This window comes from Trametes versicolor (genome assembly GCF_000271585.1).
Source record: "Trametes versicolor FP-101664 SS1 unplaced genomic scaffold TRAVEscaffold_4, whole genome shotgun sequence".
In the NCBI taxonomy this organism is placed as follows: domain Eukaryota; kingdom Fungi; phylum Basidiomycota; class Agaricomycetes; order Polyporales; family Polyporaceae; genus Trametes; species Trametes versicolor.
The window spans coordinates 2,599,504-2,616,176 of record NW_007360324.1 but is presented as its reverse complement, the minus strand read 5'-3'; the positions used below and the strand labels follow the sequence as shown (position 1 = coordinate 2,616,176).

General features: G+C 56.0%; 6 protein-coding genes across 6 annotated transcripts; 2 read left to right on the top strand and 4 right to left on the bottom strand.

The window, feature by feature from the left end:
• Positions 1-291: 291 nt before the first annotated feature.
• TRAVEDRAFT_71124 (uncharacterized protein) lies at positions 292-2,882 on the bottom strand (the record flags this gene model as incomplete). Its single annotated transcript, XM_008038822.1, has 9 exons — positions 2,668-2,882; positions 2,302-2,591; positions 1,920-2,249; positions 1,748-1,867; positions 1,157-1,694; positions 941-1,095; positions 760-885; positions 367-700; positions 292-317 (listed from the first exon to the last, which is right to left on the bottom strand). The coding sequence occupies exons 1-9, from the start codon at positions 2,756-2,758 to the stop codon at positions 292-294; spliced, it is 2,010 nt and encodes a 669-aa protein (XP_008037013.1). The 5' UTR covers positions 2,759-2,882.
• Positions 2,883-3,214: 332 nt separating this feature from the next.
• Positions 3,215-5,843, bottom strand: TRAVEDRAFT_46112 (uncharacterized protein; the record flags this gene model as incomplete). Its single annotated transcript, XM_008038172.1, has 8 exons — positions 3,215-3,264; positions 3,320-3,422; positions 3,481-3,553; positions 3,610-3,679; positions 3,728-3,749; positions 3,804-3,832; positions 5,628-5,739; positions 5,814-5,843. The coding sequence occupies 8 exons, from the start codon at positions 5,841-5,843 to the stop codon at positions 3,215-3,217; spliced, it is 489 nt and encodes a 162-aa protein (XP_008036363.1).
• A 1,045-nt stretch (positions 5,844-6,888) lies between these two features.
• TRAVEDRAFT_28313 (uncharacterized protein) lies at positions 6,889-8,124 on the bottom strand (the record flags this gene model as incomplete). The annotated part of the gene is made up of 3 exons (XM_008037961.1): positions 6,889-7,400; positions 7,497-7,961; positions 8,014-8,124. Coding segments are annotated over 3 exons (1,088 nt in total), but the record flags the coding sequence as incomplete, so codon positions are not given.
• A 2,381-nt stretch (positions 8,125-10,505) lies between these two features.
• Positions 10,506-10,862, bottom strand: TRAVEDRAFT_119859 (uncharacterized protein; the record flags this gene model as incomplete). The annotated part of the gene is made up of 1 exon (XM_008038821.1): positions 10,506-10,862. The coding sequence occupies one exon, from the start codon at positions 10,860-10,862 to the stop codon at positions 10,506-10,508; it is 357 nt and encodes a 118-aa protein (XP_008037012.1).
• Positions 10,863-12,099: 1,237 nt separating this feature from the next.
• On the top strand, positions 12,100-13,145 carry TRAVEDRAFT_28312 (uncharacterized protein). The gene is made up of 2 exons (XM_008037960.1): positions 12,100-12,959; positions 13,015-13,145. Exon 1 carries the CDS (start codon positions 12,607-12,609, stop codon positions 12,787-12,789), a length of 183 nt encoding a protein of 60 aa, XP_008036151.1. The 5' UTR covers positions 12,100-12,606; the 3' UTR covers positions 12,790-12,959; positions 13,015-13,145.
• Positions 13,146-15,460: 2,315 nt separating this feature from the next.
• Positions 15,461-16,191, top strand: TRAVEDRAFT_120276 (uncharacterized protein; the record flags this gene model as incomplete). Its single annotated transcript, XM_008038820.1, has 2 exons — positions 15,461-15,507; positions 15,573-16,191. 2 exons carry the CDS (start codon positions 15,461-15,463, stop codon positions 16,189-16,191), a joined length of 666 nt encoding a protein of 221 aa, XP_008037011.1.
• Positions 16,192-16,673: the final 482 nt, after the last annotated feature.

The following is a 16,673-nucleotide window of genomic DNA, read 5'->3' as shown; positions in this document are numbered from 1 at the left end:
ATTGGGCCGCTTCCGAGGGCCTAGAGACGGCCGGAGGAGGTTGAGGTGGAGATAAATTTCATGATGAGTCGACAAGAGCTCATACACGCGCCAGAGTTTCGTCCGTCAAGGTGGTAAAGGCAATGCTCACGTAAATCCAGCGTATTTCCAGCTGTGGTGGAAGGACAGCGTAGCAGAAGCCGGAGCACTGTTCGCCCATGTGAGGTCGTGTATAGGTTTGATGGCTCGCAACGTCGGTACAGAGGAAATTTTGCAATGTCAGGCATGAAGCGGTACAACAGAACAGGGTTACTACTGAACGCCGGGGACGGCCGCTACTGCTGAGGTATCAGATGTGTCTCCAGAAGTCACTTTGCTCGAGCTCACCTCCTGATGACTGCCGCGTGACACGGTCGGTGGGTTGCACGTAGGCTTTGCTCACTCTTCGCCTCTTGGTTAGCGGTTGACCTTGGCAGATATTGTTCGCCGCAGAAGGATATGCCGCTTGGTGTACAGACGTGTCATTCCCGTCCTCTTTGTCGCTATCACCGTACCCATCCGCGCCCGACCCATCATCATCAGTGCCGGGCTCGAGACCGAACGTCTTCCGCAGAACAGAGGCCACGGCCTCCTTGGCCTTTGGGCCGCGGTTGGCTAGGCGTTCCAGCGACTGCGCATGTGGGGTTTTGCGAGCCGGTCTGCCCCTCTTCCCTGTACGTTCCTGTGGCAAAGTATATTGGCATTAACTTCGCTGACCGAACAAGATAGGTGATCACATACCACTGCCTTCCGTCCTGGCTTTACCTCAACCAACTTCCAGTCATACTGATTGTTCTTGAAGACGTTGAACGATGCAGGCCCTATGGTCGTTTTGAAACCAGCGGCGCGTACATCGTCAGGTACTCCCTGTGTGGTGTATGAACTACGAGGCCATGAACTTTACTCGATGGTGTGGACTTACCGGGATACTTGCCGCTCCTCGCCAATGTGAGGGGCGCCGAGCTTGAATGGCAGAGTACATGACGTCGCCGTCCTCATACCTGAAGACCGGCATCATCTTGTACTCCACTTCATCATCCGATAAGAGTTCGGCATCCGTGTATGCGTAAGGTGCGCCTAAATCAATCTATCAGCTCGACGAACACAAAATGTAGAAGACATAGGAGCAGATGATCACCAATGGTATGCGATGGATTGAAGAGGCCGTTCTTGACATACATATTGTACTGTTCTCTGGACATCTTAACAGAGCACTTGCGATATACCTTGAGAAATTGGTTGACGAAATTGATGTCGCTCTTGTAGTTGAAAGCAAATGCGGCTTCGCGGTTGGGCAGCGAAAGACAGCGAGTTCGATAGGTGGGCGAGACGTACTGAGATGCATCGACGGGCAGGATGTCCCTCAAGAGGCTGTATAGCTCGTCGTTGGAGCAGAACTCGAACAGAGGCATCCCAGGCCAGATCCCCAGACGGTGGAGTAGATCCATTGCAGTGTGGGCTCCATAGCCGTTGTAAACCTGCTGAGTGTGAAGTAACGCTTGTAGGATCGAGCGTGTCGAGCGTATTGTCTTGACTAGGAGTGCCAGGTCGCCCAGTGCGCCTTCATGCTCATCTTCATCGCTGTTCGAGTCCAGTGAGGCATCACCTTCCTCGTCCGGACCTGGCTCGCCCTGCTGCTGCTTGTCTGTGCCGTCGCAGCCTGCTGGCTCTTGGTGCTGTACACACCGTTAAATGCTGATCGTAAGGAGCTAAGGGTGACAATCCTTACCGGGGCTGCCGACAGAGTCTGAAGCACAATTTCCCGCCATTGATCGAGATTCTTCAACGCGTCGTCCGTCTCGTAGATCCAGTCAGGACCGTGGTTATGACTCCATAAGAAAGGCCAGTACTATAGTGCAGTTCAGCAAGTCCGAGAGATTGGGAGGATATCATTCACTCACCACAGACACCTTGTCCAAATCATCAGCGGTCCAATGGCTTGACCGACTCATCATGTGAAGACGTGTGAGGCGGTTATGATCGGTGATGAGAATGGTGTCTTCTTGGCCCACTACGGCCGCGAATACTGCGGCCGTTTGCATTGAACCCTTGGAGAGTTTGCGTGCGCCCGGCGTGGTGAGCTCCGGAGGGACAACGAAGCTGCGCATCTTGTTGGCTCGGTGTTTTGTTGTGCTGTTTCCAGGGGCGTCCTTCGAGATGAGTTCATGATATGCGGAGGTGGGAACTATGACGATAGTGCCTTCGAGTCCGAAATGTACGCGAACAGCGTGCTATCAGAGAGGTGAACATACTTATCTTTGAGGAAACTAAGTAAGTACTCACATATCCAGCTGCAAAGATGATCTCTTTCCCTCTCGTCTTGACAAAGAGCTCCCCGGGTTGCAATGGCTTGACGTAGCGGGCGTATTCCTCGTTTTTCGATCTGGCTACATCATGAGAGTTTGCCTGGTAGTTCTCCGGACATGGCTCGAGATTGTCGACGTAATCGAACAGGGAAGACGAAGTCTCCACTGTGCAGCTCTGGTAATCCTTTCCCTTTGTTCCCCCATCCTTCCGCCCATTAGCGCCGCGTGTTCCAAGAGCAAAGACTCGAGGAAAAATTTGCAATGAGGCTAGTACAAGGTAACCAATACGAGTCAGTCCGCGCCAAGGTGGCCCGCCCACTTGGAAAGTTGGCATAGAACAGACCTTTGAAAGGTGCTTTATGTTTCTGTGTCCACTGGCGTTGTAGCCGCTTCGTAATATACTCGAAGCCGTGCAGGATATCTAGCTCGGGCATGAAGGCGAGGTGTAGAGCCGGTGTAAGAAGTGTGGAAAGTGCATCGAGCGGACGCGTCGCGACGTGGCGTTGGCGCTTGTCGCGTACTGTCACAACGCCCGTAACGCAATATTCCGGCTATTCCCACGGAGACCTGCCCTACGGCGAGCGTAGTATCCGAGCCTCTCAATGGTCCCTTACAGTGTTCCCGCTCATCGCAGAAACCATCTGCGCCGTCCAATCCCGCAACCAAACCTCGCTCGCCCTACTCCCCCCGCGCATCGTCCGCCCCACCAAGTGCGCCTACATGCCCTGCAGCACCCCAGACAAGTTCGCAGACTCCGAGGAGCTCTTCCCCGCAATCGAGTGCAGGGATGGCGACACGCGGCCGTACAACACGGCCGAGTTCCGCACGCTCTACACCCAGCTCGCGCACACACCTCTGCGCTCATGGGGCCGTCGTAGGCGGTGTACTATCTACAGTGCGCGGAGTGGCTCATGCGCGTGAAGCGCGGCTGGCTCGGTGACTGCATGGACCGGTCAATAAATGGGTCGCGTGCCATGAAGAGCCGTCGCACTCACCGTTGGGGTGGTTGATCCACTGTTCCACGAAGATTGGGCCGATGCTGTTGACGACCACGAAGGTGTTCTTGTTGATGCTTGCGACCTGCTTGACGAGTGCGTCCTGCAAGAGGCGTATGTGAGTACGAGCAGTAGCCCTGGCAGAGGTGGTGAATACGCACCCCGTTGTGCCAGGCGCTGAGGTTGTTGTGATCGCCCGCCACATGCTCGACGGTGATGTATCCCTCCGAGTCGCTGTAAGTAAATTTAACAACAATGCCCCTCATCCAGCGCTCGACGTGAAAGCTTACCCGCTGTAGGTCGTGATGAAGACGAACACAACATCCTTGCCACCGGCAGTGTTCGCGGCGCTGGTCAGGTCTGTGTCAGTGAGCTAAGTTGTCACTGTCGTGCCGCCACTCTTCGCACGAGCGGTGATCGCGTCGATGGGCTGGTGGATGCTCGGTTAGTTTGGTGTGTTTCGTGGGAACGTCGTAGTACTTACCGCGACGAGGTAAGGGTAGTGGTGTCTTGCTGTAAGACTGCGTGGGCGACCTCGATATAGACGTCGACCAGACGATTCCGTAACACGATACGTGGTGTTCCTGGCGGCACGATGGGTGCGCGCATAAACTGGGTTAGTACGGATGTCTATGCTCTCTTGCTCGTCGTGTGCAACGTCGAAAGCGGCCGAGTTTGAGAGGTGATGTTCTGCGAGATGGGGACATCGAGTACACGAGCGCCAGACACCGAGTACTTACATGGAGTGCGGGTAGCCAGTTTGTCCTGAGGACGACGCGCTCACAGCCCCCTGCTTCTGCTCGCCTCGCGCCCCGAGTGTGCCCCGGGCACGCAGCTTCTCACTCGCACGACCTCAACGATATCTGCGGCCCGCTAGACGATCCTACATGCCTGTGAGTCCGTCCGATCGCGTAACCATGCACGCACAACTAACCTCCTTCCTATCCCCAGCGATGCGACGAGTCCAGGGTCGCGCAGAGCCCAGCTCTGCGACGCATACCGGCTCACAATCCTGCCGTATGCGAGAGCAAGCCGTTCGCGCACTTGCCTCGTAGCGAATGGCTTCGAGAGCGGCACGGATGGGCGGTAAGTCGTCCCAGCTAGTCAATGAATGAACAATCACTGACCATGTTTATCAGCACGGCGGGGCGGACAGTGGGACGGCACGCAGTAGTAGTACTCACCATGTATACTTCGCAGTGTAGTGCTGGCCTCCTGCGTAGTCTGCAGAAGGCCCAGAGGTAGGCCCGGCGTCACGAAGCGCGCGCGAAGGCGAGAACGTCCCATGCGGGCTGCAGCTCGTCGCAAGAGGTAATGTGCGCGCGTGCGTGGACGTCCGAGATCGCCAGGAAGCAGAGGCCTGTGCTCGCGCAGCAATCGCGTTCGAGATCGAGTCGCGGCCTCATACGTATCGGCACACACGTCAGACGCGACACCGCGGAAACGCGCCAGCGTCTTCGTCTTCGTCTCGTACACAGCTGGTAGGTCTCGCGAGAAGTACGGCACACCACACGGAGGAATCCACCGTCGACGCTGACTCAAGTTATCTGTGGGTGCTCAATTTGGTAAGCATGGTTCTGCTCATGAAGCAGGACGCGCGACTGACCGATTTCTTGCTCCAGGTCCACGCAGACTCGCGAACTCAGTGACACACACGCGGCGTCGTCGATTCCCGCACCCAGTCCGCCGATACGCGCGCACACGTGGCTCGCACCGCGTACGGAGTCGTAGACTCGCGCGAACAAGAGCTGGTCAAGCTAACAAGTGTACGAGAACTAATCACGAGCATCAGTAGCTGCTACGGAGAAGTGTAGTGTAGCTTAGTACTCACCATGTAACGTTCGTAACGTGGAATAGAAGTGGTTGTTCATTGAACATGTCTTGTTGAAAGACTGCGTGGTGGGCTTCGAGATAGACGTTGGTTTGGTGGTTTCGTAACGCGGTGTGCGGCGTTCATGGCGCTACATGGGTTCGCGCACGAGCTAGGCCAGTATGCCCGTCTATGCGCTCTTGCTGGTCGTGTGTGCAACGTCGAAAGCGGCCGAGCTCGAGGGGACATGTTCCATGAGATGGGGACATCGAGTACGCGAGGTACCCTTCTCCCTGCTCGCGCTTTCGCAGCCAAAGTCCGACGACCTCACGAAATGTACGGCACGCCGCGCACAAGTTGAACCCACCGTCGACACGGACACGAGCCAGCTGTACGACGCCCATAGTCAGTAGGGATTGTTCCACTCATTGTTTGGGATGTGCCACTGACCTATTTCTTGCTCTATGTCCGCGCGGACTCGCGAAATGAGTGACGCACATGCGGCGTCGACAATTCCCGCATCCAGTCCGCAGGCACGCGTGCACACGTGGCTCGCACGGCGCACGAAGATGTAGAATCGCGCGAACAGGAGGCCGTGTAGCTTGTCGAGCTACCAGCCATACGAGCACTAATCACGAGCATTAGTCGTTGTTACGGAGCCGTGTAGTGTAGATTCGTACCCACCATGTAGTCGTCGTAGCGTGAAATAGACATTGTGCATTATTGAACATGCCTTGCTGTAAGAATGTGTTGTCGACCTCGACTAGAGGTCGACTAAACGGTTCCCTAACACGGCGCGCGGTGTTCATGCGGTACAATGGGTACGCGCACGAGCCTCTAGGTTAGTATGGCCGTCTATGCTGCCTTGTGGGTGCACACGAAGTTGAAAGCGGCCGGGTTCGAGAGACCATGTTCCGCGAGATGGGGACATCGATTACACGAGCTTCGTCTCTCCCCGCTCGCGCTTTCGCGGCCAATCTGCGACTACTCGTGCACTGGAATCGATGGTGTACGTAGAGGGTGAGCACGCGAATCGCTGGGGAGCGGAAAACGCGGAAAAAAACACCTACACAGAGCGGGAGCACACCGAGGACGCGCACAGAGGGCGGCCAGGGATGGCGAAGGTCGACCGCGAGCAGCGAAGTCGACTCGAGCGGATCCAAGTTCAAGGACCAAGGTTGAAATTTGAAACGTTGAACGTTGAGCAAGATCTAGAGTCTGAGAGTGAAAGGCAGATCGCAGGTCGACAGCGCGCCCGCGCGGCGCGTGGGCGCCTGTGTGCAGCCAATGAGCGGCCGGCGAGTTTGGGGCCCGCCTGGCAGGCCGCTTCGATTCAGCCTCGCTCGCCCTCGACGCGCTGCGAGCGCGTCGTCATCGACGACGCCACACGTCTGCGAGCGTCAGGATGGGCAAGAATACAACACGATAATGTATACGCTCAGGAGCAAAATACACACGAAAAGTAGGTACGAAGCAACAATGGAACATCAATCACAGCGAAAGGACGTAGAAAAACAGATAAGGAGCCCCGCCCTGCACGTCGTTCACCTTTGTACCCTGCCTGCTCGCGCCGAGTCCCGTCTGCACCTGCACAACGGCGTTCGCGAGCCCGGGGTTGGGAGTCGCGCCGTGCTTCGCGAGCTCGCTCTTGACATTGTCGAGCAGCCGCCTCAGGTTGACGCGCTAGTTGACGAGAGCCATCCGCGCGCTCTCAAGACTCTTGCGCTCGTCCTCGAACAGCTCCTCGAGCTCCTCGAACTGTGCGGTCTTCAGCTCCAGCTTCGTAAGGGTAAGCTTGATGAGCGACGCGAGCGTCGAGCGGATCTGGAGGTCCTCCGCGTCGGCGAGCGCGCCGGCTGCCTTCGACGCGGACCTGAGCGCGAGGTCCGCCGTGCGGACAACCTTCGAGTGCGGGATCACCTTGACCGCGCGCCACTGCACCTGCGACTCGGCGTCGACCTGCATGTCGTCCTGCGCGGTCGCGGCCTCCTCCTTCTGGTCTTCTTCAGGCGCCACCTTCGTGTCCCCGTCCGTGAGCTGATGAAGAGCAGTCTTCGCGGCCTCCGCCGCGACCCCGGGGCTGATGACACCCGCGAGGAACACCATCACGCTCATGACGGGGTTGTCTGCTTGTTCGAGCGGCACGTGCGCATAACGAAGAGGGCCAAAGTCGCCCTCCGCGGAAACATAAGGATCCTCGATAGGCAGGTGGAGGAACTTGCGAATGCAGTGCTGCACGGAGCGAGTGCCAACATGCTCTTCGATGGCGGACTAGTCGTCGTCGTACATCTCAACGCCCTCGAGCAGGAGCAGGATCTCCTGGTCCGTTCAGTCGTCGTCCGCTGCGGGGCCTGCTGCCTGGTGTACACCGTTAGCACTGGTGGTGCTCGTGAGCTTGACAAAGTCGCCGCTGTACATGTGGGACGGGAAGCAGCCATCAAGGTAGCAGGGTGGGCAGAGCTCAAAGTTCTTCTGCTTAAGCGAGTGACACCTGGCAGAGGTGCAGTTGACGCCGCAGGTGTCGCACTGGTACTTGATGGTCGTGGGGTTGTCGCCGGAAATCCCATTCGCGCTATTTGCAAGGGACGCGGCCTCAGTGGAGGAGACAGGACTCGAAGACTTGGCTGAAGTCTGGTATATCGAGTTCCGGAGCTCGAGAGATGCGGGGGTAGGGGAGGGCTTCGTGGCGCCATTGACAGCTGCCTGAGCATTCGGATCCTTTGGCCGTGCCCCAGGGTGGAGAGACTGGAGACCACGGGGTGTGTCGAGGATGACGCAAAAGTGGCCGGTGAAAGGGGGTGCGAGGGCAGCAGGTCGCTGGTCTGGGTCGATCTGAGACGGCATGAGCAACGCAGGGGCCGCTGAGACGCGCATATATCCGTACCTGGTAGTTTATGAGATCCCATTGCTCGAGGAACGCGTGGACGCACATGATCGCGCACACGTCTCCTGCTAGGTTTCTGCGGCACGCGGTGACCGTCAAATACTCCAAAGCCTCGCTCACGCCCCGCCCTCGTAGCGTAGTCGGCACCGAGAGCTTCGGTCTGCCTCGGTGCGCCGCCGCGGACCAATGTCGAGTCGAGTGCGAGTGCAGATGCCGGGGAACGAGAGGGTTGAGGAGAGGGCAGCGAGATGGGGAGTGTGCCTGTGCCTGTGCGTGAGTGCGGGGACTGTTAGCAGACTTCTTCCTGAAGAAACAAAGCACTCATTAGAAGCCAACTTCCCACGTACGACCACGCGTTCTTCTGCATGGCGGCCGAGCTGTGCGAAGAGCGTGCAATAGAGGTGCACAGTGTCGTCTAATGTGGCGTGCTAGTGGTGTACGGAGAGGTATGCGTTGACGAGACGCGAGGTCAGGCGCACGTTCTCGAAGGCGGGGGGCATCGAGCCATCCTGGGATGCCAGGGATGATGCCGCGCTGCGAGCGGACGACGAGGTGTCCTTCAGGATACGTGCAAAGAGCAATTGAGTCTCTCCCAGTACTTCCGCTCTGACGATGTCTCTTGCCCACCGGACGATTTCGCAGCCTCTGAGGAGTTGCTAGGGGGACTGGTGCGCGTGGTAGCTGGGTTGTCGACCAAGACCGTGGTGGAGCGGTTGAACGCGGGTTTGTACGCCGCATACGCGTGAAAGACGTGGGTCATGATGCAGTCGTCGACCATGACCTGCTCTGGAAGGTCTCCTCTCGCCGCCTGCATGCTCTCCGAGATGATCTCTGCAAGGATCCAGCGCACCTTCGCCAGGTCGCCCGTCCGCTTCGCACCCTCCAACAGCGCCCCAAATGTCTTCTGGTCCGGACGGAAGGCAGGGTTGCCGTACGCGTCGCGGTGTCCATCCAGCATCTGCTTCGCGAGCCGGAACACCTCATTCACGTACGCTTTTTGCCCCGAGCGCGCGCACGCGGATATGACCACGGTGTATGCCTCCGCCATCGGCGGGATCCCTTTGTCGACCGTCATCTCCGTCCAGACTCGCGGGAAGAGCTGTAAGAACAACAGAGAAAGGCTGCACGAACTTTTTGTGGTCGGCCTGCACGTCGATGTGGGAACCCTGGCCGGTGTGCCAGGAGTTGAAGTTGACGGCGAGAAAGCCAGAGTCTTGGCCAAGGAGGCACCTACAATGTCAGTCTGGAGAGCGCAAGCACGTATGGGACAAGTGCCTGCAGAGTAATGGCAGCAGTAGGCGCCGTTTGAAGCGCCCATGACATATTTTGTGACATGCTGAATATCATTTATCGTTGGCGGCAGGTAGCCCTGAGCTCCCTAATTTGTATCGTAATAAGCTTAACAGGACCCTACGGTAGGGGTAAAACTATCAAAAATGGGGGCTTCCTGCTCAAATAAGTGAGATTCAGCAGTGTCACAAGTCACCGTAACAGGAGTGATTCTGTCACTAAGCGCGCAACATCACTCAGTGGCTACATACTCAAACCAACGAGTATGTCGAGTGGTGCTCATGGCGCTGAGTTTGAAGGCATCGAGAGCCACGGAGCAAGCGGGTACATCAGCTACTACTTTGCTGATTAAACTTGGTTGGGCCAACGTCTTTTTGGGAGACTTTGATAGCACACTGTGTATTAATTTGTACGACAGCCACTTGCACAGAACAGTACAGTTTATACTCTAGCATGTACATATTGTCGAATACATAGATAAGCATACATATGATCAGTTTCACGGGCGTTGCGCTTGGAGTGGCGAGCACGACACCGACGGCAATGAGCCTGAGGCTGCAGGTGCCGAGTACTACGCTCCTGTTCCGCTGCTCGAAGTCCCCAAGCAAGCCACACCTTCGACACCCTGTACATTAACTCGTCCTGCTCCGGGTGAGAAGCACATTTCGAGAGTGCAAGCATATAGAAGGGCAGTGTGCCCTCGTTGATTGGCTCCGTCTCGATGGTGTCTGTGAGCATCGAGCGGCCCTCGTGGAGGTGCATAAAAGCATGTTGGGTGAGTGTGAGCGTTTCCGCGTACTTCTTGAGCGGTGCGTAGTATCATGCGAGGTAGAAGCACCGACGCGCCTTGGTGAACGCGAACCGTGCCCCGACTGCGGACGCGAGGTCGGGGCTCTCGTCGACGATAGTGAGGGTGCGCATCTGCTCGAGCGACTGAAGGACACTGTCGAGGAGCTTGATGATCGGGGGTAGAGAAGCACGCCGATGTGCGCTTGCGGGATTTGCTGTGTCCGGCATGGGTCCGCTGTGCACAATGCAGTTCGTGCAGGAGCGTCGACGTGAGAAGCAGCCTGAGCAGGTCACGCTGGACGCGCTGAGAGAGGAGTTGGTAGACGACATGGGAGTGGTCAAACTGGATATCTCTGGTCGCGGCCACTGGTGGTGCACCACTCATCTGCTTGAGGAGTTAGTGGGCGACCCGATCAAATCATGCTGTGGGCACGAACCTTGTGAACCTCTACAAGCTTGCGCGATACATCCTTCGCTTCACTGAGAGCAAGCAAGATCGCGTCATACGAAGCGACCCCACCGCGCTTGGATCGCACGCCCCTGCTCTTCTCGCTAGCATCAGCCCCCTTCTCTTCCGCTTTCCTGGCTTGTGTCAGCTTTTCCTCAGCTTCTTGCACCTTCAGCAGCACGTCCACGAGCTCGGGGTTACGGATCGGCACTGGCTCGTCCTCCCAAAGCAGCTCCCTCAGCTTGCCCCTCTCCTCCACCGCGCCTCCACTGCACCTCCACTGAGCCTCCACTGTCCTTCCCAAGCCGAGCGAGCAATGCATTGCAGTCTTGCACGAGCCTGTTCCCGTGTCTAGGCGCGACAATCTCGATGTCGTATGCCTTCTCTCTCCAGAGCTCGCGCATGCAATGATGGATCTCGGGTCCAATTTCGTCAGCAAATGTGACAGCCAGGGCCTGCGCTCGGCTTGTGGCTGCTGCATCCGCGAGCGAGTCAAGCAGGTTCCGCACAACGCTCAGCTGCACGAGCGCGTCCTCAAACTCGAAACGCTGCCGCAGGAAGCGCCGTTGAGAATGAGGGTGTACACGGTAACCTGCGCGAGGTCCCCTGCAGAGAGCCGGCCCTGCCCTGAGAGCGCCTGGCAGTGCGAGAGGAGCTGTGTCGCCCAGTGGATCGCGCGGCGCATACGGCGCGTCGCGTGCTTGCGGTTCGCAGAGGACTTCTTCTGCGCATCTTCCGCAGGGGCGTAGATGCGGCGAGCTTGAGGGACTCTTGGTGCATCTCCTGGGAGTGCGACCGTGCGCGCTCGGCCTTGAAGAGGAGCAGCCGCAGGCTGCACTCGATCTCAAACTCTGGACTGCTCGGACATGTTGAACACGACTCACTGTCCATCCTCAATGGTGTCGAGGTTAATCGGTTTTTCAATGTGACGTACCTTGGAAATGGATGATCCACTTTGTAGACATCTGTGGGGCCCCGGATGCAGTGGAATATACGAGATCTGAGTAGAAGGTGCTAGTGTGCGATGAGAGTAGGAGGCAAGCAGTATATGCGGTTATCAGGTGCGGGGAACGTTGTTTCCCCTGGGCGTCGCGGCGCTACTGGGAAGTATGGTATATTACAACTCACAAACAAACAGTATGATATATACAAGGACATATGTACAGTAGAATATATGTGCAGGTATGGTACATGGATCCTAGGGTATATACATTTTGTAACTATAGACAACAACGAGAGCAGCGAACAACAGATGATGACGGCAATGGTCCATGACGGACAGCAATACAGTAGGAGTCAGGACAACAAGATAGCAAGATAGCGATGCAGCAAGACAGACAGACTCGACAAGAAGGTCCAGCGGGGAGGCGACCAGGATGTAGGTGACAGGGCGATCACCCACGGCCTACGTGCTTGCAGGAGCTAGACTCCCTGCCACCGCAATGTCTGTCAGCGACAAGACTAGCTGGTTCAATGGGTGGAGCACTGACCTGCACGTGTCCCCTTCCGACAGCAAGGAACTTGGATGAAAGCGAAGCGGAGCTCCGGTGGCGTTGAGAGGTAGAGAGTGACGAGGATACCGAGGCCCAAGCCTTCGACACAGTGGGTGGGCCGACCATTTGTAGAAGTGGGAATAGTCGCGTCAAAATGTCCGCAAACGTAGACGCGGAATGCTCCAAGACCAATACAGTGGAAGACAGATGCCGGAGAGGTGGGTGATGAGGAGAGGATCGGGCAGAGGCGCTCTCGCTACTGGCTAGAATAAGACATCCCGTCGTGGTGATGACGGGGAGATGGAGGACACGAAGGAACCGACAAGTGCGGCAGAGATAATAGACAGCGCTGAGAGATGGGATGGTGCTTGCGTCGCCACTTGTCGCATGGGAGATATGCAATTCCTGTAGGTTAGGCCATGCAGCTCCTATGCGTTGAAGATCGGACTCGAGGAGGGGGAATGCGACACCTCGAAAGTCGAGCACAACCATGCGCAACTCCTGTTGCCGGAGAAGGGCGTCCGCAAGTGGTAGCCATGATGTGGGACTCCACACCATCGGGTGTACTGCAGGATGAACACCCGACGACTCCCTCTCCGGCGCATTGCCGTCCGGGTGGGCAGCCTGCGGGTCGCCATCTGGGTGGGTGATCTGCAAGTCGCCGTCCAGGTGGGTAGGGAGGTTCACCGCACAAAACCAGCGAACGGTGAGACCAAAAAGCACCATGTGCTGCACAACAAAGTGCGCCGTCGCTAGAGAGTCGATGGAGGGATGGGCTGCGCTGTACAGCGCTGTTGTGGTGGCCTGTGTGACGGGGAGCCAAACAACCGCAGTGCCTCCTGGGACCGATGACCAACAGGACACAAACTTGTCGATATGCCCAGCGATCGAGCCGTCGCTTGCTGCGTAGCAAAGCTTCGGGGCTCCTAGCGCAGAACAGGGAATGAGCTTAAAGTTCTCATGCGCATGGGATCTGCTTACCCTGCCCGTGTGCCCTGTCGCTCCTGACCTCCCTAAGGTGTGTGATCATCGACTTTTGGATGTTTTCACAGATGTATGGCGAAGGTGTGCGTGCGCCTGTACCGCCTGTACATAGAATGTACGTGTCTTCCATAGGTGCCCTGACCTTTTGGGAGAGAAGACACAGAGCACCTTCCACCCAGTCCTCACAGGAAGTGATCACGTTGTGCATGACGACCTGCGCTACTCTGATGTTGGGCCTGCATAGGGTGTCGAAGGAAAGCGGGTCTCGGTAACCCGAGTGTGGGACGTAGATGTCGTTCCACGAGAGTTCGAGCAGTGCTGGGAAGAGCGGCGTGTTGGTTTTGGTAGCAGGAATGAGGGAGCCAATCAAGTGGAGAAAGTCGCTAGATGTCGAACATGCTGACGTACTGAGAGTCTGCACAAGAGAAGCGTAGTAGAGGAAATGATGGAAAGCCTGGTCCCTGACTGCGGTCCCGGAGTACTTGTCATGTAGATATCTAAGTTTTTCCCATGAGCCGGTTGTCTATAGTACAGGGAAAGGCACAAACCTTTTGATATCAGAGGGGCTCCAACCTCCCAAAGCCAACTTGTCGTCTTCATGCACAAGCACATGGAGAAGGCGGCGGAGATCGTGAAGGATCCGCCAAGATATCTTCGACGTCTCCATGAAGAATAGCTTGCTGGTGAGCATCAGAGCTAGGAGGTCCGAGTAGACTGGCCGGGGCAGGTAGAAGGTTGGAAAATCGCTGCGGGGAACAATATAGCTCAACACGCGCGCCCGCAGTTCGTCCACTATCAGGGTGCGGATTGTGGCCGTCTCCTCGGTGCCGGACACATGGGAAAGCCCTGTGTTTGCATTGAAGCCATATGAGATAGACATGTTGTGGCTCGAGGGTGTGGAGGCTAAAAAGCAGATGCAGTGGACGGCGGCGGCGGCGAGCGAACAGATGAACAATACGCGCAAAGCTTCTAGACGCCAATCCCCGATCGTGTCGCGCGCCAGACACCCTGATCATGTTACCGCGATTGTGTCGCGCCGCCATTATGTTGCACCGCCATTATGTCGTACGTGCAGTGCAAAACTTCAGCCACACCATGTTAAGTTCTGTTGATGTTAGTCTTCTAAGTAAAAGAATTGAAAAAATGTGCAGCACAAGGATTCGAACGTGTCTCCGCAGCCGTCAGGCATAGCCTTCTTTCAGCGCAATAACCACTACGTCAGCCACGCTCACAGGTGTGAGCGTATATGCATTCTATAACCAGACCTATGTAGTGCAGAAGCTGGCGAGGATCTTCACGCAGTGGTTCAACGTTGTCTCCGATGAGTTCCTATCCTCTCTATATGTACAATGGCTGACAGTTCTCTGCCTGTGCCTTTACAAAACATCTATGCCTCTTACGAGTGGCTGAGTGAGCATGTGGATAATGCCCTTCACACTCGGCTCGGAAATACGCACCAGTTGTCCGAAACCAGAAACCTGTGCTTGCGCCTTGCAGCCACAGTCGAGCAGGCAAGTTGTCAGCCTCTATCGCAGATGTATTGATTGCCTGACATATAGGGACCAGCACATGGATATAATCCCTCCAGCAGACTTGGAGACCATCCGGGGCAACCTACTCGCCATGCAAGATGCCCTACGTCTGGCCGAACAGCTCTGCAGCGACCCTGTCGACAGCGAGCCAGCTATTCCACTGGGAACCCATGACCCCAGTACTGGTGGGCGACCCGCAGTCCACATTTCCCCAGAAGATCTGGCTGCTCTCCGGTCAGGACGGACCACTCTTCGGCAAATTGCCGATATCTACCATTGTCATCCACGAACAATCCGTCGTAGGCTGCTCGAGTTTGGGCTGTCTGAGCCAGGGCCTCCGGTGTACACCGAAGAGGAACTTCCGGATGGAAGCCTCACTAGACACTATCGTGCTGGTGTCTCTAGTGCCCTGTCCCAGATTTCTGACCCGGATCTCGATGCGGTCATCTTTTCCATCCACGAGCAATTCCCTACCTTTGGGCGACGTATGATCGATGGATACCTGTTAGTGCTTGGTCATCGGGTCCCAAGGCGTCGCCTAGAAAATTCCTATGCTCGTGTCATCGGACCGTCCATCTCTGCATTTGGACCGCGCCGTATCGAACGCCGTGAATATTCGGTTCCAGGACCTAATTCGCTATGGCATCATGATGGGCAACATGGTAAGCATGGGTTTCAATTGTAGCCCTAAATCAATGCTTATCGTTGCGATTGCAGGGCTCATACGATGGAAGATCGTCATCCATGCGTTTGTCGATGGTTTCTCTCGGTTTGTTCTGGGAATCCTTGCCAGCAACAATAATCGTGCATCTACGGTCCTCCAGCTATTTGAAGACATAGCTGTTGAGTTCGGATACCCCAGTCGTGTAAGGGGTGATCACGGCTCGGAGAACGTCCTTGTTGCAGCACAGATGGAGGAGATCCGAGGTGCAGGACGTGGTTCCTACATCTGGGGCCGGTGAGTTCCATTAAATGTTTTGATACGCAGATGTGCCCTAAATCGGCTTCGCTCTGGCTAAATAGGAGTGTACATAACATTCGCATCGAACGACTGTGGGTAGACGTCACCGCAGGCTTTGGCAACAAATGGAAAGAGCTTTTCCGCTTACTGGAGGCCTTGCATGGTCTCGACGTGGACAACGATGCGCATATATGGCTTTTACAACATCTATTCCTGGTGGCTATCAATGCGGACGCGTCAAACTGGGCCGCGACATGGAATCAACACGCTGTTTCACGGCGTGGAGAACGACACATGTCCCCCATGCAAATGTATATCCACGGGCTAGCTGACCATGGTCAACGCGGCATCTTCCCCGAACGCCTGGACACCATGCCCAGTGGCTCCCCTGCTGTAGACTATGCTGACTATGGTATCGACTGGGATGCGCTTGATCGTCCAGTCATACGCACACACCATAACCAGCACAACCCGCATGATGGAACAAATCCCTTCCTGATCGACAACCCCTCTGGTCTCTCACATGTGGAGGTTCCGGATCCTCGCTGCCCTTTCTCGCCTGAGCAGGTTGCTCTGTTGGACACCCATCTTCGACACCTCCCCTGCTTCGGTAGGGAAAACATGCAGGCATGTGCAGAGCTCTGGATTGCTGCTTTACAGATAGCTCAAAACATCGTGTAGTCTGTATATGTAACGTATAATACGGTGCTCCTAATTTTGTTCTGAGAAGCTTGACCTGAGATTGTAGTTTATAGCGACTTTGTCATCTTCGAGTATGTTGCAATATCGGTTGCAGCCCACGTCTTGACCCTGCTCTGAATACCGGCTCATTTTGTGCTCCCTAGAATGGGTTATATTGATATGCTGGTACTATCGGTACTGGTCAGGCAGGAGGCCGGTGAACAGACGATGATCCTGCAGGAGTCAGGGCTGCAATGTACTGGAATACCTATTTTAGCACTATATTTGAGCTTGAAGTGTTACTCCGAAGAGACACTTGAGCTAGAAAATCCAAAGACAGATATGAAGTTTCATATCGGCGTTGGAGTGAAAGTACGAAGCTGAAGGAGGTGCATTGATTCGGAGCCGAGAGGCGCCGAATCGGAGCCCCGTTCCGAAATCGAAGTACGAACCCGAAGTCATCACCCAAAATGGAACTCCGA